Genomic DNA, 21611 nt, shown 5'->3' on the forward strand with positions numbered 1-21611 from the left:
CGAATGTAAGGAACTGCTTTACGGAGAGGCCTTGAGAGATACGCTGGGGGATGACCTGGAAGAGGAGCGCAATCCACCGCAAGCCCTACCTACCTGCCTGCAATATCCCCTGTCGTTGGAGAGACGCGCTGAACGGAGGGAGACGGCTCCACCCCAGGAAGAGGAGCAGGTGTGCCGAGCCAGCGCGTGACGGCCGCGGATACGCGACGGAGGTTTTCCCGCCAAAACCGCGAGGGGTTGAAAGCTGCTGCCTCCGACCTTGCCTTCCTCTCAAGCAATCAACCTCGAGCCATTACCTGCCTGCAATATCCACCGTGTGAGTGTGAACGTCCTGTCCTACTCGTTTGTCTTGGGGATTAAGTAAATGAAATAGAATAAGTTAACAATGCACTGTGTGACTGCTCTTTTCCATCTATTGCTGTAAATAATATTGGTCGCTCTAAAATATTGCTTGTGTGTGTATAATAAATCTGTTCTTCCTCCAAACTCTGTCTTTCTTCTCTCTTCTTCTCTTTCGGTCGCTTTAGAGGTTTCCCAATTGAATATCTGTAGCGCGATTAGTCAACGTTCGGGTGGAATCGGGTTCTAATCGGGGAGTAACTGTTCGGACGCGGTTAAATACACCACCGCTCGGTAAAATAACATCCAAAAACCGTGTCCGTAACAATTGGTGTCGAGGAGTCGGATTCGGACCCGGGACTAAATTTGTTAGGCCCAAATTTTAAAAAAAAATTTTGGTCAAAATTACGAGCTGCCGAAATTGTGTTGTTTTATAAAACCCGAATTTTGAGATCGCGCCATGGACAATCAAGGCGATCGGATGTCGGTGGGGGAGATAGACGGGTTAGGGGTAACCCAGGAACCAGGGGAAATGTATGTGGAAGAAAGGGAGGAGGAGAGCAATGAGGAGGCGGTTGAGGGGGTGTCAGACGCGCAAAATGGCGCTCTCGCGCACGTGGTATCAGACGCACAAAGGGGCGGCTCGCACGAGCGCGGGGTAGCCGCGCCCGCTGTGCAAATAGCGGGAATTGATGTGCGGGACCTCATGGCGCAGATTAATGCAACCATACTAATGGCAAATATGGGGCTAGAAGCAAAAATGGATGCTCAGAGTGAGCGATTAGAGGGCCAAATGGGGGAAATGAGGGGAAAAATGGGGGAAATGGGGGAACGGCTAGAAGCTAAATTTGGGAAGTTAGACAATAATTTTGAGGAGTTAGACAAGAAATTTGGGGGGTTAGACAACGGGATAAAAGAGGTGAAAAATGGGTTAATGGGGTTAGAAAATAGGATGGAGGACAAATTGCGGGAAATAGGGGAACAATCCGCCCGGGAAATCGAACAGATGGGGAACCAGATGGAGGAAATACGACGAGGGGTGAGTGAGGAGGTCTCGGGGCTGCGCGAGGAGGTAAAGCGAGGCGAAAAGCGTATAGAGAAAGAGGTGAGAAATAATACGGCAAAGTTACAGGGGGGAATAGAAGATCTGACGAAAGGAGTAGAACAGCTGACAGTGGGACAAAAGGAACTAACGGACCAAGTGGAAAAGAACACAGCAATCATCGGGGGTTTAAAAGCAACACAAAAGGACATAAAAAATGAATTAATAGCAACACAAAAGGAATGTCAAATGGTACATGAGGGATTGACGAAGAGGTTGGAAGAGGTGACAGAAGCAATGGAGACGAAGGACCGGGAGGTAAGGACGCACGTAGAAACGGTTAAGGTGGCGTTAGAGGAAGAAATAGAGGGGGCGCACCGGGAGATGAAGGAGGTAAAGGAAAAATTAGAGGAGGTGGAAGAAGGGGTGAGTGAAATTAAAAAGAGACGGAGGGAAACTAAGAGGGAGATAAAGGAGGAAGTCATGGAATATGTACAGGGTCTGTGTTCAAATCATGATGCGGTGCTCACTGACCAAATAAAAAGTTTGCAGGTGGCAGAGGAGGTGCAACGAGGTACGGAGGTGAGTGGCAATGTACATGATGTGAGGGGAGATTCAGTCGGCTTGGGGGGTGGTGTAGACCCGGGTGTTCGTGAGGGACCAATGGTAAGATGTATGACTGGTCCGGAGTGTATGGACAGAGGAGGTGTGCAAGGAGGGTTGGCTATGGGGAGTGGGGGTGGTGCTGGTGAGCAAGGCTGTGGGGGTATGGCGTGGGTAGCGGGTTGCGGAGGGGCGACCCAGGCATCGACACCAGGAGGGGTAGTGTTTGGAGGGACGGGGGGCGCGCGGGAGCCCCCCGGGAATAGCGTACTGTGGGAGCCCGAACGGTTTGGTCCCGCGTTGATCCCGCAAGGAGTGACGCGCGGGGTCCGACCTTCGGGCGCCCACAAGGTCCCACTCGCGCCGTATGACGGCAAGAGCGATTTGAGGGCGTACCTGGCGCAGTTTGAGTACGTGTGTAAAGGCAACGGTTGGAATCCGGACGAAGGTGGAGTACACCTGGTGGGGGCACTGCGCGGCGCGGCGGCGGAGGTGCTGACGGCTTTACCACCGGGTGCTCTCACCCTGCCAGCCCTCCGTGCGGCATTAATTAATCGGTTCGGCATTGAACAGCAAAGCGAGCTTGTTAAAGCCCAACTTGCGCAGCGAAAACGCAAGCCCCAGGAGACCATCGGGGAACTTGCTCACGATATTCGCCGCGCGGTCGGGATTGCACACGCGGACATGGCGGCGAGTTCCCAGGAAAGCCTGGCGCTGGATCACTTTATTCAGGCCCTTCCGGATCTGGAGCTCCGGCAACAGCTCGCCATGTGGCGCCCGCAAACCATGAGTCAGGCGGCCGACGCTGCAGCCCGTTGGGAAGCAGCGAGGCCCCTGGCCCGGGGAGGCGAGCGCCATGCAGTGGCGGTGCGTCAGATGGGGCCCGTGATGGGGGGCGGCCCCCCAAGGGGGCCCGCCCCCGACGGGGGCCCTGACCTGGAGAGCATGGTCCGGAGGTTAGTGGATCGGCGCCTGGCGGGACCTGGACCATGGCAGGCGGCCCCAGCGGTGGCACCCGGTAGTCCCCGACAGAGTACCCCAATTCGGACATACAGGGGGGGGAATTTGGAATACCGGAGGCAAGCACCTTACCAGGTGAGGTGCTATAATTGTGCTAGGATGGGTCACCGTGCATGGGAGTGTCGAGCTCCGCGCCGGGACGTTTCCCGCCAACCGATGCCCTCAACTCCGCCCAGTATCGATCGGCCTAGCCGACCTCAGACACCCCCCCGCCAGGGCCCGGGAAACTAGAACGTGCCGGGCATGCAGGGCGGTGTTCGGCAGTAGAGGATGGGGAGAAGCCCTCGTTGACGCGACAGGTCATTCATTGTGGCCGAATTGGGACGGGTAGTTTGACAATTCGGTGCAAAATTGCCGGCGTGGGGGTGGACGCCGTGGTGGACACGGGAGCCAGCGCCACGATCATCAGCCCCGTGGTCCTTAATTCGAGTGCAGACGGCTGGGGTAAAATCCAGCGTCTGGAAAATCATAGTTTGCAGTTGGCTACCGGGGCAACGGCTCCGATCATAGGGCGTGGTTTTGTGACCCTCAAGTTGGGATCGGTGAAGCAAGAGATAGAGGTTTGGGTGGCGGAGGTGTGCGACCCATGCTTAATAGGGTTGGATTTGTTGACTGCCAGCGGTTGTAAAATCGACTTGAGTCGGGGGATCCTGCGATGGGGAGTGGAAGAGCTACCATTGGAGGGGGTGAGCACGGCCGAGAGGGTGGAGCTGGAGGCTCCTGAGGCCGTGACCATCCCTCCGGGGGCCGAGGCCGTAGTGCCGGCCCGATGGTCAGCTCGCCCGACATGGCAGGAATCCTGCGGCCTGGTCGAACCGGTGGCAGCGCTATCCATACCTGGTTTAATCGTGGGCCGTACCCTTGTAAAAACGGACGGGCCGGTGGTGGCCGTCCGAGTAATTAATACTAGCACAGAACCACGCACTATAGTGAGGGGCACGAAGGTAGCTGGCTGCACCCCAGTTAGAGAAGTCGCGTCAGTGAGGGGCGAGAACGTCCAGCCGAGCCGGCCCCAGGGGGAGCCTTCAATAAGTTCTAGGAATTGGCCCGATCCCATTTGCGAGATGGTAAATCGTAGTAGTGTAGAGTTGGGAGGTACCCAGAGGGAGGCCTTACACAAACTGGTTGGGTCCCATTTGGACCTCTTCTCCTTGTCCACCGAGGATATTGGACGTACGGGCCTGGTGAAACATCAGATCCACACCGGTGAGGCCCGGCCTATTCGTCAGGCCGCCCGACGGCTCCCTTGGAGCAAGAGGGCGGAAGCTGACGAGCAGGTTGAAAAAATGCTCGACGCAGGTGTGATCGAGCCCTCGGGAAGTCCTTGGATGTCACCTGTTGTGCTGGTCAAAAAGAAAGATGGGACCACGCGGTTCTGCGTGGACTATCGCCAGCTAAACAACGTGACACTCAAGGACTCATATCCCCTGCCAAGAATTGATGACACCCTCGATGCCGTTGCGGGCTCAAATTGGTTCACAACTTTGGACCTCAAGAGTGGGTATTGGCAGGTGGAGATGGATAGGGCAGGGAAGGAGAAAACGGCATTTTCCACAGGTAAGGGACTGTATCAGTTTACTGTGATGCCGTTTGGTTTGTGTAACGCCCCCGCCACCTTTGAAAGATTGATGGAGCATGTACTGGGCGGCATGCCATGGCAATCATGCCTGGTGTACCTGGATGACGTCCTGGTACATGCCCAAACGTTCCCCCAGGCAGTAGCTAATTTGGACCAGGTGTTCGGGTGCCTCAGACAGGCAGGGTTGAAGCTGAACCCGAGTAAGTGCACTTTGTTTGCAAGAGAGGTGGCCTACCTAGGTCACGTGATCGGCCGCGAGGGGGTAAAAACGGACCCAGACAAAATTAAAGCGGTAGAGGAGTGGCCCGCACCACGTACCATCAAGGAGGTGCGGGGATTTTTGGGACTCTGCTCCTACTACCGGCGCTTTGTGGCGAAATTTGCGGAGTTGGCCCGTCCCCTCCACCGGCTTACGGAGAAGGGGACGCGATTTAATTGGACGCGGGAGTGCCACGAGGCCTTCCAAAAATTGAAGGGGTGTCTAACATCCGCACCCCTTCTAGCTTACCCCACTAGCAACGGGGCATTTACCCTGGACACGGATGCGAGCCAGGAAGGATTGGGCGCAGTTTTGTCTCAGACACAGGAGGGCGTGGAGAGAGTGATTGGTTACTATAGTCGGGCCTTAAGTAGGCCCGAGCGAAATTATTGCGTCACTCGCAAAGAGTTATTGGCTATGCTGGCTGCCATGAACCATTTCCACCCGTACCTGTACGGGCGGAAATTTTTGGTTAGAACTGACCATTCCTCCTTGCAATGGCTCCTTCGGTTCAAGGAACCGGAGGGCCAAATTGCAAGGTGGTTGGAAAAGTTGCAGCAGTACGATTTTGATGTGGCCCATAGGGCCGGGAAGGCCCATGGTAATGCGGACGCACTCTCTCGGCGTCCTTGTCTGGGGGAAAACTGTAAATTTTGTGCGAGACACGAGGAGAGGGAGCAATTGGGCGATTCCGCCCCGATTCTCGTCGTCCGGGCAACCCGGGTGAGAGGGCCAATTTTGCCACTAACCGCGGATGAGGAATTTGGAGAGTTGGCTTGGAGCACGGCCCAGCAGGAGGATCCTGTTCTGGGGCCGGTGTTCCAGTGGGTCAAATTGGGGCAAAGACCAAATGGGGAAGAGGTCACCCCCCTCGGGGCGCAAACAAAGGCGTATTGGGCTCAGTGGCAGACCCTGGAATTGAAAGGCAACATCTTGTATCGCAAGTGGGTGGAGGTTCCCTCTGATAGAACTTCTTGGCTGGTGATAGTCCCTGACAAATTCAAGAACGTCATATTGCAACAGGTGCATGGTACCCGCTCCGGCGGCCATTTGGGCAGGACAAAGACAATATCTCGGGTCCGCCGGAGGTTCTATTGGGTGAATATGGGGCGCGACATACAGGACTGGTGTCGGAGATGCGACGCCTGTTCTGCCAAAAAGGGACCAGCACGGAGGACGAGGGCCCCCCTTCAATTACATCAGGTGGGGGCCCCCCTTGAGCGGGTGGCTATGGATATTCTAGGACCGCTGCCCCGCACCCGCCAAGGTAATAAGTATATCCTCGTTGTAATGGACTATTTCACCAAGTGGCCGGAGGCCTATGCCCTCCCCAACCAAGAAGCAGGGGTGGTAGCACAGGCCTTCGTAGAAGGATTTGTATGTCGGCACGGGATTCCACAGGAGCTGCACACCGATCAGGGTCGAAATTTTGAAAGTCAATTACTAAAAGATGTGTGCAGACTCCTGTCAATTCGGAAAACCAGGACCACGCCCTTGCGGCCACAATCTGACGGGATGGTGGAAAGGTTCAATCGAACATTGATCCAACAACTGGCATTGTTCACCACCACCCGTCAGGATGACTGGGACGAACATCTCCCGTACCTGTTGATGGCCTACCGAACTAGCCAGCACGGGGCCACCGCATGCAGTCCAGCGTTGCTTATGTATGGGCGGGAGTTACGGGCTCCCGCCGACTTGCTATGCGGTCCCGTGCCAGACACCACGGACACACCGCCGAGGGAGGGGTACGCACGTCACCTGGAGGAAGGCATGGAGCGGGTCCATGCCTTCGCCCGCCGCCAGCTCCATCTGGCGGGGGCCAAGATGAAGCGCAGGTACGACGACCGGAGCCAGGGGAGTCAATACGCTCCGGGGATGAAGATTTGGTTCTTTAATCCCCGGAGGCGGAAGGGAAGGTGCCCAAAACTCACCTCCCCCTGGCAAGGCCCGGGAGTCGTCCTGTCACAAATCTGTGACGTGGTCATTAAGATCAAAATGGGGCCACGGACCCCCCCTCGGATCGTCCATGCCGACCGGATAAGACCTTATGCCGGCGAGCAGGCGCCCTCATGGATCGCCTCGGCTCTAGATGCCGAGGCAGGACCCAGTACCTCTTGCGACGGGGGCTCGTAGCGTCAGAGGACTGGGGGAATGGTAGTGAGAGATGCCCCGCTGTGGTGGGATGGCAACTCTGTCATCCCTCACAAGGTGGGGCAAAGGAGCAATAGCTTATGGGGTGTATGGCAGTGAAAACTAGCCCGGGTGGGTTAGGTTATATTGATAGGGCCCTAGAAGATGACATTAGGTAACGTTAAGGTTAGTTAGTGACTGATACCTGTAGTGGGGACGCAGGTAGATTAGTATGGATGATAATGACGTGGGAGCGCAATAGTTTAAAGGGACGACTGGGAAGCGCAAGTTTCAGAGGGGAGTAGTTAGCTGAGATGATGCCGTGTGTGTGAGGATTGAACGGGTGAGAATGGAACAGGTGTGATTGCACAGGTGTGCAACTGAACAGGTGTGTGGAGCAGTGTATGAGGGAGTAGTGGTGATTGCGTGTTGTGTTGACCAAATGGTCCAGGAAGAAAGGAGGGTGCAGGTGGCACCAGGTATGATTGCACAGGTGTGCAACGACAGGTGAATGAAAGACAGGTGTATGGAATAAATGGTATGGAGTATTGGAATGGATGGTCGTGGAGTGAGTATGGTGGAAATTGTGGAGTGGAGTGGATGGTGCGAAGGTGTGAATGGGGGAAGAGTGGACCCCCATCACGGATACCCGGGGCGGGTAGTGTAAGTGTTAGGTAGAGGGTATAGGTAAATTGTGGTTGGATATTGGCATCTGTGGTGCGAGTGGAAGAATGGTCTTTGGATGGGTGCATTAATGTTGTGGAAATGGCTGGGCGTGTAGCCTGTTAGTGTGTGTAGTTGGTTTGGGCACTCCACCACTGTGAGGATGTCGGCCAGGTGAGGCCGCAGGTGGGCTCTGGGAGCCGGTAGTAGTTGTTGTGGATGGGGCCCGAGGATCCGGAGGACGGACCCGGGTAGCCCAGTGCCAGAGGGCACCAGTGGGGTGACAGATCCAAGAGGGGTCTTCCCCAGTTAGTTAGGTTAGGGTGAGGAGCAGGTAAGCTCGGGTGGCAACTACAGTGGTGGAGGTGTGCAGGTGGGTAGACCTGCTGGGAGAGCTACACGTCGCAGCCCAGAAATTGTGCGAGGGCACAGGGAGATGAATCGGGGGAGTGAGACCCCAAATTGAGAAGCACCACAGTTTGGTCAATGGGAATTGGTTTTTAAAACCACATAGAGTAAGATTGCCAATGGATTGGCAGGGAAAGACCCCGGGTAGTGTAAAGTGTGTTAAAATCATTTAGAGGATAGTTAGGATGAAGGATCTCCTCACACCATCTGCATCCACTCACCTGAGGTGACAGGTACTCCACACCATGCCATGTTTGATTATTTTTTACTGTGCAAATGTTTGGGTTGTGAGACGCATCATGACGTGGGTGTGACATTGTGCGTAATTCCATCTCTCCCTCCTTTTGAGGATTGATGATGAATTGATGATGGCAAATTTTGAAGTAGAGGGATTGTGGTGACGAATTTGGTATAAGGGAAATATGGGGAAGACGTGACAGTAGTGACGAATTTGTAAATGGGTAGATTTTGTAAATATGGGGTAAGAGCAAGGGTAGTGTAGGTGACAGGGGGGTGACGTACGGTAGGGACGAGCTTTCTCACTTCGCCCTCCGTACGCATTTCACCTTGCATTGCCTTGTTTGACGTGTACCCTTGTGACCTTACCCCTCGCTCAATTGTCTTTCTTTTGTCTCCCACATGACCTGTGCGCCATTGGGTGCCGAGGGGAGCGTGCGTGAGGTGGCCATTGTGCGCCCGAGATTCCCAGAACCAGCACGCATTGCGTTGATGTACCACTTTATGGACCGCTGTTCGGCGGCCAAGTACCACTTGATGGACCCCAGGTTCTGGGGCAGAGCACCTCTGTTGGAGACCGGCCATAGTGGCCAGGGAATCTTGCTTGCGGACCTCGGTAAGGTGGCACCTATGCCAAACAGGTGGACCACCCTTAGTTGGCCCCTGAGGCCCTAAATAATAATAAAAAAACGAACACAAGTTGTGCTTTTTATTATGTCCAAATAGGCCGCATGAAGCCAGAAGACGTCAGGAAGAACATCGGCCCAGCAGACAAGGAGAAGACCACCACCAGTTGTTTTGTTGTGTTTATTATGAACCATGGTGACTGCGCACCGAGTGGTGCTTTGTGGTGCTTGTGGTGCTTTTGGTGCTTTTGGGTGCTTTGGTGGTATTGGTACTGGTGCATCGATGCAATGCGTGCTGTCTCCTCCCTCCCAACAGGAATTTCTTTCTCTTGTTCCCTAAAAAGAAAAGAAAAAAACACACAGGTCCTGGGTTGCGTTGTAAATAAGAAATCACGTCATTGTAAATAATGCTCCCCACCGTAAATGTATAGTTTCAGAATAATTCCGTAATTCGGTTAGCTGTGGGCTTGAGTCTGTTAGACAGGATGCAATGCAATAGGGGGACATACTTATTTGTGTTTTAAAATTGTCACACTCAGGGTCAGGTTAATTGTAGAGGGAATTACACCTACATGTCACACTCAGTTAAGTCTAGTAGGCCCGAGGACGTGCCTGAAGAAAGGAGGGTGCAGTGTAACGATTTTGAGAAGTGTAACGGGTTTTGAGAAGTGTAACGGGTTTTGAGGAGTGTAACAATTTTGGAGGAAGGGTAACGGATGTGAAGAGTATGGTTTTGGTATGGTAACATCCTGGTAATGTAAATAATGGTCGCAGCCGTCCTCCTAATTAATTTCATAGAACATACACGCAGGTCACGATATATCTTTTAAATAGTGTATTTCCTTATTCCATGTAGGCTAAGTATGTGTTTTCCACTAGATTGACTTTGCATTGTATCAAACAAAATAAGCGTAGGCCCTATTCAATTTCCCCAGAACCTCCTTTCCAATTGCCTTCTGCATTTTGGTCGGTTGCCTTCAATTCGCCATTGGCCATGAAACAGGGTCGGAGAAGAAAGGCGTGTCTCCACCTCGTCATGAGAGGGAAGAAGTAAACAGGCCCTAACAGCCAACCAGCACCGCGGTGAGTGACCCGGTAGGCGTGCCCTCGGAGCCGGCGGCTTAATTCCGCCGGAGGTGATAAAAGCGAATGTAAGGAACTGCTTTACGGAGAGGCCTTGAGAGATACGCTGGGGGATGACCTGGAAGAGGAGCGCAATCCACCGCAAGCCCTACCTACCTGCCTGCAATATCCCCTGTCGTTGGAGAGACGCGCTGAACGGAGGGAGACGGCTCCACCCCAGGAAGAGGAGCAGGTGTGCCGAGCCAGCGCGTGACGGCCGCGGATACGCGACGGAGGTTTTCCCGCCAAAACCGCGAGGGGTTGAAAGCTGCTGCCTCCGACCTTGCCTTCCTCTCAAGCAATCAACCTCGAGCCATTACCTGCCTGCAATATCCACCGTGTGAGTGTGAACGTCCTGTCCTACTCGTTTGTCTTGGGGATTAAGTAAATGAAATAGAATAAGTTAACAATGCACTGTGTGACTGCTCTTTTCCATCTATTGCTGTAAATAATATTGGTCGCTCTAAAATATTGCTTGTGTGTGTATAATAAATCTGTTCTTCCTCCAAACTCTGTCTTTCTTCTCTCTTCTTCTCTTTGGGTCGCTTTAGAGGTTTCCCAATTGAATATCTGTAGCGCGATTAGTCAACGTTCGGGTGGAATCGGGTTCTAATCGGGGAGTAACTGTTCGGACGCGGTTAAATACACCACCGCTCGGTAAAATAACATCCAAAAACCGTGTCCGTAACAATATATATATATATAAGCGTTGTCATTCTCAAGCTAAGCTTCAATGTGAAATCTCGTTCGGATTTTGTTAATTGAAACTTCTTCCCCTCCGTGTGTGTGTGTTTGTGTGTGCCATCGACATATGGCTACAATAACTGAATAAATATTTCATGTGGTTTGAACAAGAGACGAGAGATAAAACCATATGACTCATTGAAAAGAACCAAATCCACCACATGCTTTGTCGGTAGAACTGGTTGAAACTAATTGGGTGGTTGAAATCCTGTGAAATGGAGAATATTGCAAGATATCAACATGCTGTGAGATAAGAATAAAAAAATATTTTAAAAACCTGACAGGTTTTAAGGTTGTGCCCTTCATTTTTGTAGGCCACAGCATGAAAGTGGCAAGGCCAGGGCTCACCATGGAGCGGCACCGTTTGAAGACTGTGCTGGTGTGAAGCATTTCCTTTCGCCCCTGTTTCCCCCACCCATCCAAGTGAAACATTCACATGTGATAAGAGAGGGTGGAGAAAGAGATCTCTATAGACCAGTAACGTGCATGGATCACTCCACAATGGGCAGTGTGAATTTGTCATGTTGTTTAATAGACAGTTATGTTATCACCTGCCTTTGATAACTCTTTTGGATTACTTCGTTTTACTAAAGCTTATGTAAACTCCAAAAAAGTAAAAATGACAACAATAAACAAATCATAATGGTATTTGCTCAAAGATATTGCAACAACAAAACTCGAACAAACAATCGAAGATTGTATACCCTCACCCCGACTTTTTGTGTGGTTTTATAGTATGTAATTGATAGATATTTTTTTTTTTTTTTTTTTTTTTTTTTTTTTTGGATACAAGATCGAGGCTCGTGAAAGAGCGAACATTAATCACACAGAAAGACAAACCGACACATAAAACATATAACATCGGGAGCGGTAGACAAGATGGGGAGAGAGGGGGAAGGACACAAACACAACATTTGAGAGCAGGGACCGAGAGACATGGAGACATCGAGAGATCTGAGAGAGGGCGAGGGCTTTGGGGGGGGGGCATGGAAAGGGGGCGGTGGGAGAGGTATAAAACATTTGGACACTGCCAGGACTTCCAGGAAAGAAGTTGGAATTTCAAACAAGGTGGATCTGGGGTGAATTAGCGGGGGTAGAAAAGATCAAGGTTTTGGATGGGGGAAGATAAGAGATGGTGGTGAACAGCTGTTTTAAAGACCTGGAGGGAGGAGTGGGATTGAAGGGAGTGAGGGAGTTTGTTTCAGAGGCGGGAGAAAAGAGGAATGAAAGAGTGAAGGTGAGCAGAGAGCCGAGATTTCGGCAGTTTAACCATCAGAGGGTTGCTGGCAGATCTTGTGCGACCTGTAGGAATATTTGGGGGACAGAGCACAGAGAGAGCTGGGGGTGCAAGGCCGGAGAGGAGTCGGTAGAAGACAGAAAGACCACCTACCTGCCTGCGGTGAGTGAGTGAAAGGCCCTCAGAGATAGCTTCATCGCGGGAGATTCCAATAATTCTGAAAGCTTTGGTTTCAACAGCGTGAAGCCGAGCTAGGTGTGAGGCAGGAGCACCGGCCCATAGGGGAGAACAGTATTCCATTGAGCTGCGGATGAAATCCTTGTATGTGGTGAGGAGCTCAGGTGTGCCGAGGAAGGACTTCGCACGACGGAGGATGCCCAGTCGGCGACTGGCTTTGGAGGCCAGCTTGGAAATGTGGTTTTCCCAAGAAAGATCATGGCAGATAGTGAGACCCAAAATCTTGAGCGACAGAACTTCTTGGAGAGGATTGTTGAGAAAGTAGATGGGAGAGTTGTCCAGTCGATCTTTTCGGAGAGACATAGTAAGAGTGTGAGATTTGTCAGGATTGAAAGACATGTTCCACTTGTTTGACCAGTCTGTGATTTTGTCCAGGTCTTCAGAGAGTGAGGAGGCAGCAGACTGCCGATCTGAGGGAAGAGGAATGGAGCGGCAGAGAGTGGAGTCATCAGCAAAGAGATAGAGAGGATTTTCGAGAGAGTCAGAGAGATCATTGATGAAGACCAGAAAAAGCACGGGGCCCAGAACACTGCCTTGGGGAACTCCAGCCTGAACAGGAAGAGGAGATGAGAGAAACCCATTCAGGGCCACACGTTGACGACGACGAGAGAGGAAGTCTGCCAGCCATGCGTGGAGATTTCCATGGATACCAAAGGAGGAGAGTTTGGTGAGCAGAGCGGGGTGCCAGACCGTGTCGAAGGCACGTGATATGTCGAGGGAGACAGCTCTAATTTCCTGTTTGGCATTGAGGACCTCCATCCATTGTTGAGACAGCAGAAGCAGCATGTCCAGAGTAGAGTGACCTGGTCTGAAACCAAATTGATGATCAGAGATCAAGCCATTGGAGAAGAGGAAAGATTTCATATCCGAAGCAATGATGGATTCCATGACTTTGCTGATAATTGGGAGAAGGCTGATTGGTCTGTAGTTGCTAGGATCTGTTTTTGCACCTTTTTTGTGCAAAGCGGTGATGTTGGCTGATTTCCAAGCAGATGGCAGTTGACCTTGAGCAAAAGAGAGGGTGAAGAGAACAGAGAGAGGGTGAGATAGAGCGGCAGAGCAGGATTTTAGGACCCGTGGGCTGATGCCGTCGGGTCCAGTTGCAGAATCAGAGTCGAGGGTTGACAGAAACTTTTCCACCTTGTCAGGAGGAAAGGACACGGAGTCCAGGAGCAGCAGGGTACGACTGGGTATGGTGGGTACAGAGAGGGATGGGTTTGGGACACAAGATTTAGAGGCAAACACAGAGTTGAGGCATTCAGCTTTTTCACGGGCGGAGTCAGCTGTGTAGCCGTTTGAGGTAAGGGAGGGGATGGAGGGGGAACAAACACCAGAAACGGATTTGACCAGACGCCACCAGGATTTGGAAGAGGGAGACAGATAAGAGAGTTCGGTCTTGAGAACGGAGAGATATTGTTTCCTGGCTCTCCTGAGGGTGGACACACACTTGTTTCGGGCTTTGTGAAAGGAAATGAGATTTCCTTCCGTTGGATTTGCTTTCCAGGAGACGAAGGCAAGTTGTTTCTGGGCAACAGCCTCACCACAAGATTCCGTGTACCATGGACGGGAGGAAGGGTATGACAACTGAAGACGAGATGGGATAAATCTGTGCATGAGAGAGAGCAATTTACTTTGGAAGAATTCCCAGGATGAGTTGATGTCAGAGGTGGTGGAGATGGGAGACCAGTCCAGATGATTGATGGCTGCTTGAAGACCGTGCCAGTTGGCCTGAGTGAAATGCCAGACTCGTCGACGCTGAGCAGGCTCCCTGAGGATGGTCAGAGAGATGTCCACTTTAACAAGGACATGATCAGATGATCCGATCGGAGCAGAAGAAGAGCAGCAGACATTTTCAGGGAAGTTAGTCATAACCAAGTCCAGAAGAGAAGATGTTCCGTTGACTGAGATCCGGGTCGGGAAATTGACAGATTGTGTCAGTCCCAGTGAGTCGCAGAAGTCCTTTGCTGAAGAGCCATGGCTGGTGAGAGAGGTACCCACACCCAGCCAACTGGCATGGTGACAATTGAAATCACCACATATGAGGAAGAGAGAGTTGGGATGAGTAGATAGAAGTTGGTCCATATCATCAGACAGCGAGATGTAGATGGAGTCATCACTGTTTGGTGGACGGTACAACACACATATGAACAAGAGGTGGGAGCGAAGGGGAAGCCGTAGCCAGAGGTATTCCTGGGGGTGAGGTGGAGAGAGTGCAGTGCAGGGCGAGTGAGGAAGAGAGTTTTTGATAAAGATAGCAACCCCGCCTCCAGGACGAGGCTCAGGTCTATCATACCGGAGGAGGGAGTAGCCCGGGAGAGATACTATGGAATCAGAGACATCATAAAGGAGGAAAGTTTCTGTTAAGCAGATCACGTCTGGTTTGACAGAAGCAACCTGTATGGAGAGATCAGTTAAGTTTGAACGAAGGCCCCGGATGTTTGAGGTCCATACCGTTAATGAAGAGGAAGGGGGAGCATCAGATACAGGACAGGGGGGAGGAGGGGTAGGGTAAGATGTGGAAGAGGTGGAAGAGATAGGGAGAGCTGTTGAAGGTGTGTCAGAGATTTCAGAATAGCTCGGAGAAAGGGAAGGATGGGGCGGACAAAAGGTTTGATGGTGATTGGGTGAGCCACAATGAGGTGTTATTTGAGGAGGGGGAAGAGCGAGGCAGAAGGTTGGGGGAGATGGAGGTGAGAGTTTGAAGGGGGAAGAAGCGGGGAGGACGCTTTGAGGAGGGGGAGTGAGAGGGGGGAAATTGAGAAGCAATGAGGGTGGGGAGATTTGAAGGGGAGGGGTGAGGGGGGAGTTTGGGAGGGAAGGGACAAGGGGAGGGATTTGAAAGGGATGGGATATGGGGGAGATTTGGAGGGGAGGGGTGAGGCAGGAGTCTAGGAGGGGAGGGGCGAGGGGGCGTCTTGGCGGGGAGGGGTGAGGGGGTAGTTTAGGAGGGAGGGGGCAAGGGGGGAGATTTGAAAGGGATGGGTGACGGGGAAGATTTGGAGGGGAGGGGTGATGGGGAAGATTTGGAGGGGAGGGGTTATGAGGAAGATTTGGAGGGGAGGGGTGAGATTGGATTTTTGAAAGTGTACGATTTATGGGAAACGAACATTTTTTGCAAAATGAGTTTCTTGTGACCTTCGAGTTAAAAATACGTTTAAGGACGCTGGATGGAGGATGGAGTGCAGGAGAGTTTAGGGAATGTAGAAAAAAGGCACTATAGGAGATGGATATTTTTTTTGGGATGAATTGATTTGGTGAGCAAGTCGAAAGCAGCCTTTTAAAGAAGAAGAAGAAAAAGGTGTTATAAAATATGACGGAATACATAACTTGAGGGGAAAGTGTAAACATTGAAGGTTAATGAGTGAAAACTATCTGGGGAAATGGGGGAGAAACACGTGGTCGAAGAACGAACGAACGAATAAGAATGAATAAACGAATGAGAACAGAGAAGGAAATGTTTTTTTTTTTTTTTTTTTTTTTTTTTTTTTTTTTGAGTTGAGATTTACTCAAGGAAGTAGGCTATGGGTGAAAAGCCTGGGAATACAGAGAACGAAAGTTATTGGATCACAAACGATGGACCGCTGAGAGAAAAACAAAGCCTCAAGCTTGTACAGTGGCCTCAAGACACGACACGGCAAACAGACGATCAATTTATGAGAGATAAACACCGAGAAACAACCAAAGTTGCACACAATAACTTCACACACCGAAAGATAAATACAGTTTCGACAAAATACAATTGTGAACAGACTTAACTTCGAAAAACGTGGAGACCGTGTGGAGCTTCGAAAATCCCTCCCACCGTCTCCGCGATCTCGCATCGAGATCTCGAATGTGAGATATACTCACATTCGAATTGTACCATACCTGCTTTATAAACCCACTCGCATTCTAATTGTTCACACTTTATCGAGGTATTTGGTTGAAAAAAAAAACGTGTAAAAATTGTAGTCTATGTTGGCAAATGATGTGGGGACAAACAAACAGACAAACGGACCCAAATGCAATATCCTCACCTCTGGTGAAAGTAACTACAACGTCACTCGGTAAAGCGCATGCACAACTCCTCAAAAATGAAGTTTACATTTTTTATGCCTCTGATAGGCCGGATCTGCATCTGGACTGTTTGTTCTTGTCACGCACCAAAATTTAATCAGCTTGTTATTGTCACCTACCTCACCTGTCACCTCAACCACCGGGTTTTTTCATAATCCAACCACAACTTTTTGAAACATGATGCTATACAGTATAAAAATTATCATATCCAGATCTGGATCCATTTCTTCACCAAAATCAAATCTATTCGTCCTTGTCATACACCCAACCTGTCCACCAAGTTTCCTCCAAATCCATCTATAACATTTTGAGATATCGTGCTCTATATTGCTTTTGGCCCTATCACTCAATGGTGAAGAATCACTTAAAAAATGTCTTCGATCCAGATCCAGATCTAGATCAAAATCATATCAATTCCTCCTCGTCGCACACCCAACCTGTCTGCCAAGTTTTTTCTGAATCCGTCCATAACTTTTGAGATATCATTCTCAGAGACAGACAAACAGACATGGGCGAAAACGTAACTTTCAGCCACATCAGGTGGCAGAGATAAAAAATTAACGCCCTGATAGATGTTTTCATCGAAGCATATGTCGCAATCCCAGATTCAATTCCCTAATAATATGTTGAGTTGTCCAATGTGTACTAATATCCTTTTCAGTAATTAAATTTACCCTGGTGTCCTCTCAATGTGCTTGTACTACATGTGATGCAAAACAAACAAGAAAGAGCAATCAGAGATTACAGACCCTCGCCAGGATGTGTTTTCAGTGGTTTTTAAGGCTTTTGTGTTAAAAACAAATATGGTGGCGAACCACATGACCGATGACGTCGTCATTATTATTTTTTCTCCACCAATTTATCCCTAGATGAGTAGATGATGCTCAATAAATTTCATCTTAATTGGATGAAGTTTTGTACTCGTCAAATTATGATGTCATAATGGAGGCACCTAGGACATCATCATTAACATATTTTATTCCCCATGTAGAGTTCTTTACAATGAACCATGTCTCAATTGTTTCCATGCAGCACTTTCAGAGATATAGAGGTGCAAATATTTTCGGTTTTTCCAAGATGGCGGCCGATCCACGTGGCCTATGACGTCATCATTATTATTTTTTCTCCACTAATTTATCCTTAGATGACGCTCAAGAAATGTCATCTTGATCGGATGACGTTTTGTACTTGTCGAATTATGACGTCATAATGGAGGCACCTATGACATAATCATTAACATATGTTATTCCCCATGAAGAGTTCTTTACAATGAGCCATGTCTCAATTTTGGTCTATGCAGTGCTTTCGGAGATATAGAGGTGCAAAGTTTTTCGGTTTTTCCAAGATGGCGCCCATAACACGTGACCTATGACGTCATAATTAATTATGACGGCTCCAGTTTAAGCCATCATAATTATCATAAAAATATACAGGTGGAGTTGCACCTATGGTGGAAATTTCCTGTCAATCGGACCAAAGGTTGCTGAGAAAATCATATTTATTCTGTGCGGACAAACAGACAAACGGACCCAAATGCAATTCCCTCTCCTCCTGCGACACCAGCTATCTCAAACTGTCATTCGTACAAGCTCCACACTCTCATTTCTCTATATGTGTTGAAGAAATGCATAGTTCATTTAAGGATATCCCGATATATGGGGAATCTGAGAGTGAATATACCCTGCTTGACTGACCACCTTTAGAGGCCATTTTTCCCCGCAGAGCAGGTTTGGCCTCTTTCTGGCACCGTGGTCCCCTTTTTGAAGCAATGTTTTATAGCTGGATGCCCTTTTATAACCAACCCTGTTAGTCACCTTTTCGACACACAGGGAATTACCTGTAAACTGGTGCTCAATTTGCCGACCTCGGAAGGATGACAGGCTGAGTCGACCCCCCTGGTGTTAATTCAGCGATCGACCGGGATTCGATCCTAGGATCCCAAGCCGGCACCCTAACCGCTAAGCCAACACCAGGCTTTGAATATACGTTGTTTGCAGGTAAGAAATCCTTGCATTTTGTTTTCGGTTTTAGTATGGAAGGTCCACATTCCAATTTCCCCGATGACCGACACCCTCGACACTCAAAAAATACAATAAAGAAAGTAGGTCATGCTTCACATTTTGAGTATCGAATGCTGGGCCGCAGTGACCCGGCAGTTAGCTCGTAACGGCCGTAATCGCTCGAGCCCTTTCGTGAATCTTGACATGCTGTATATATTTGTTGGCTCCCATAATCATACGTTGCACAAGCCAGCCTCTTAGGCTTTTTTAAAAGTGGCACTGCGTTGATTACATGGTGTGCAAAACTGAGAAACATAGTGTGGCAACAGTTGTCAGCTTAATTGGTGCCCTCGCAATCTCCCATGGTGTTCTCATTCTGTGAGCACAGCGTTGCAAATCCAAGTGCTTGCAACACCAGAGCTTGTAATTGTTTAATTACGATGGTGGTTGGCTACATGAGGTGCTCGAGTGTTGTTAGTACATTGCTTTTCTATGGTGATGTCCACCATTTATCAGTACTTGCTGCTCAACATTTAAGAGCAAATACAAGGAAGTTGGAGGAAGAGGCCTCAGGCCCAACATGTCCACACATTTCTGCCAAGAATCCTTGCACCGCTCTATCCCCCAATGCTTCTAGGGACCTATCTAATTCCAGTTTAAGCCTATCTGTCATTTCTGCTGCCACTACCTTTCCAAGTAAATAATTCCATCCAATAACTACTCTCTGAGTGAAATATCATTGCCTTGATGTCATCCCAGCTCTCCTCTTCTTCACTCTCAATCTATGACACCTGGTCCAATCGCTGTTTATCCTGCTGGTTAACTTTTTCGCACAGCAAATTAATGTTATATCATTGACAACATTATCAATATTGTGACTTAAATCTTTTAAATCGTAACACTGAATTAATACAACTAGCAACGGTACCCACCCAACGAGGGGCTTCAATTGGGAGGCCCAAATGAAAAGGCAAAATATCAGAAATTGAAGGCTTTTTTATTTTAAACGATTTATATGAACATCAGTTAAATCATATCACACATAAATCATCAAAATCTAAACAGTATTTGTAGAATTTCAATAAAAGCCACATCACTGTTCATATCGGTAAATATTATTCCATCATGTTTGGAAAAACTGGAAAATTGGAAAATTGGAAAAATTTTCCTAATTGGAAAAACAATATAGTCTATTTTACTCCAGGGGGTCCCAGGATTACCCACCCAAAATTTCGTTGCGATCGGTTCTGCCGTTTTTGCGGTACCTGGGAACGGACGGACGGACAGACAGACTTTTGGTGAATTATTAATACAATAAATGACAAGCATTTCTTCTTCCATTGCTGTTCAATTTATGGGCAGCCATTTTGTTTAAAAAAAACTGTCGGTGTTAGCCCCTGAATGCAATGGATGAGCATATGAGCTCATATGCAACAAATTAATGAAAAAGGAATGAAAGAACTAAAAGCTCAGACTCTGTACAGCCAAACAGAGCGGAGAAGAGACCCGTACCTCGAAGTTCACATATCCTCTCTGTGCAGCTCGACTCGGGCCATTTAATATACACAGGCTAGCAGGCTTTTCTTATATTCTCAAGAGATACATTTATTAGTCCTCGTTGAAAGCCCCACTAATTTGACAGCAACATGTCTACCCATCATTCCTTTCAGTTCAAGACTGATGAAGCTGCCACCAAACAGTCCTTTGAACAAGGTAATCATTTTGAACACTAATCCAGCCACAGAATTACATGTTTACATGCAACGATTACAGGACAGGATTGGGATTTTCAAAAACTTCTGTTTACCTTTATGCAGATATTTGAGGCAAACATCGAAGTGTTTCTTTTCAATAGAGAACGTTTAAAGAATCTTGCTTTCCTTCTGAGCTTTGTTGACAATACTGGGACTAAATTTTGAACTTGTGACTCAATCATTCAGTGGGTAAACCATATCAATTGAGTACAATGGATCAAAAGCATGCTTTATGCAAAAAATAAAATGAGATTCGGAAAAGGTCAGTGTGTCCATCATCACACCCATGTTACATCTTAGGGGACCCCAGTACAATATGCGTCACACCCTTTATAAAAGCACTGGGTGGGAAAGGCAAAACTAATACATGTGCATGAAAACACACACATTCACTAACACTTCACACTATGGCGAAAGCTCCTGCACCCCCCCCCCCCCCCCCACACACACACACACACACACGGGTGCACACACAGAGGTAGATACTTTGAGACCTGGGAGGGCACTGTTCCACCTTCTGAAACCTACATATGGAGGTAACAACCAACGATACACATGCCACACAATACACACGTACACACCCACACGTACACACACACGTACACGCAACACACACACAGTTTTATTTTTAAAATTTAAACTCCTTGGTCCTTCCTATACATTCAGTATCCAGAATGTCCACACCAGAGGACTCAATGACCGGTGGTGTATCGTTCAATTTCAAATGAAAAACGTTTTTCAAAACAAATTTCAAAACAGAACAAAAGGACCAAGGGGGTAATCGATTACACACAAAGGAGTCACACCCACAGAAATATGGACATAGGCCATGATAAAATAAACCTGCTGCAGAAAGAAGCCAAAGATAATAATGCCAACGACATGTAGATATCTGCAAAGGAACTAGAACACATCGGGCCCCAGTTCTCTTGAGAATTGGGGTTTCTAAACTGCGAACTAGAATTCCAAGTTAATGATGGAGTTGCTTACTTGAATAATGTCATTTGATCCTTATCCCCAATGCCAGTCTGAAATTTCCCGAAGACAGATTTGGTCATTCGGACACATGCGCGCAAGGTGTAGAGCAATATCTACAAATTGTGAATGCTAACGGGAGAATGGTACACCTTTCCATCGTATTGGATTTATTTTTTATTTTTTTTGTATACTGAATCGAGGCTCGTGAAAGAGCTGACATTTACTTTACAAACAAATCAACCAGACAAACAAAATATATAAAAAGAGGGAGCGGAAGACAAGAGAATGGGAAGCACACAAACACTTGAGAGCACAACATTTAAGAGCAGGGAGATGTGTGGGAGGGAGAGGGCTTGGGGGCTTGGGGGGAGGAGGCGTGGGAAGGGGGGGGGGGGTGGGAGAAGTATAAAACACAAGGACACCAAGGACTTCCAGGACAGAAGTTGGTATTTCAAAAAGTGGAATTGGGGTGAAATTATCGGGGATAGAAAAGATCAAGGTTTTGGATGGGGGAAGATAAGAGATGGTGGTGAACAGCTGTTTTAAAGACCTGGAGGGTGGAGTGGGATTGAAG

General features: G+C 48.9%; 1 protein-coding gene across 1 annotated transcript in view; it reads left to right on the plus strand.

Moving 5' to 3' along the window:
• LOC144893639 (uncharacterized) overlaps nucleotides 1–11485 on the plus strand; it is a 125750-nt gene extending 114265 nt beyond the window's left edge. The window contains exon 6 of the mRNA XM_078784543.1: nucleotides 11090–11485. Within this exon, the coding sequence (XP_078640669.1) occupies nucleotides 11090–11101 (12 nt within the window). The 3' untranslated portion in view covers nucleotides 11102–11485. The remainder of the gene's footprint in view (nucleotides 1–11089) is intronic.
• The last annotated feature ends 10126 nt before the right edge of the window (nucleotides 11486–21611 follow it).

Source organism: Myxine glutinosa, chromosome 9, assembly GCF_964187855.1.
Source record: "Myxine glutinosa chromosome 9, kmMyxGlut1.1, whole genome shotgun sequence".
Taxonomy (NCBI): Eukaryota; Metazoa; Chordata; class Myxini; order Myxiniformes; family Myxinidae; genus Myxine; species Myxine glutinosa.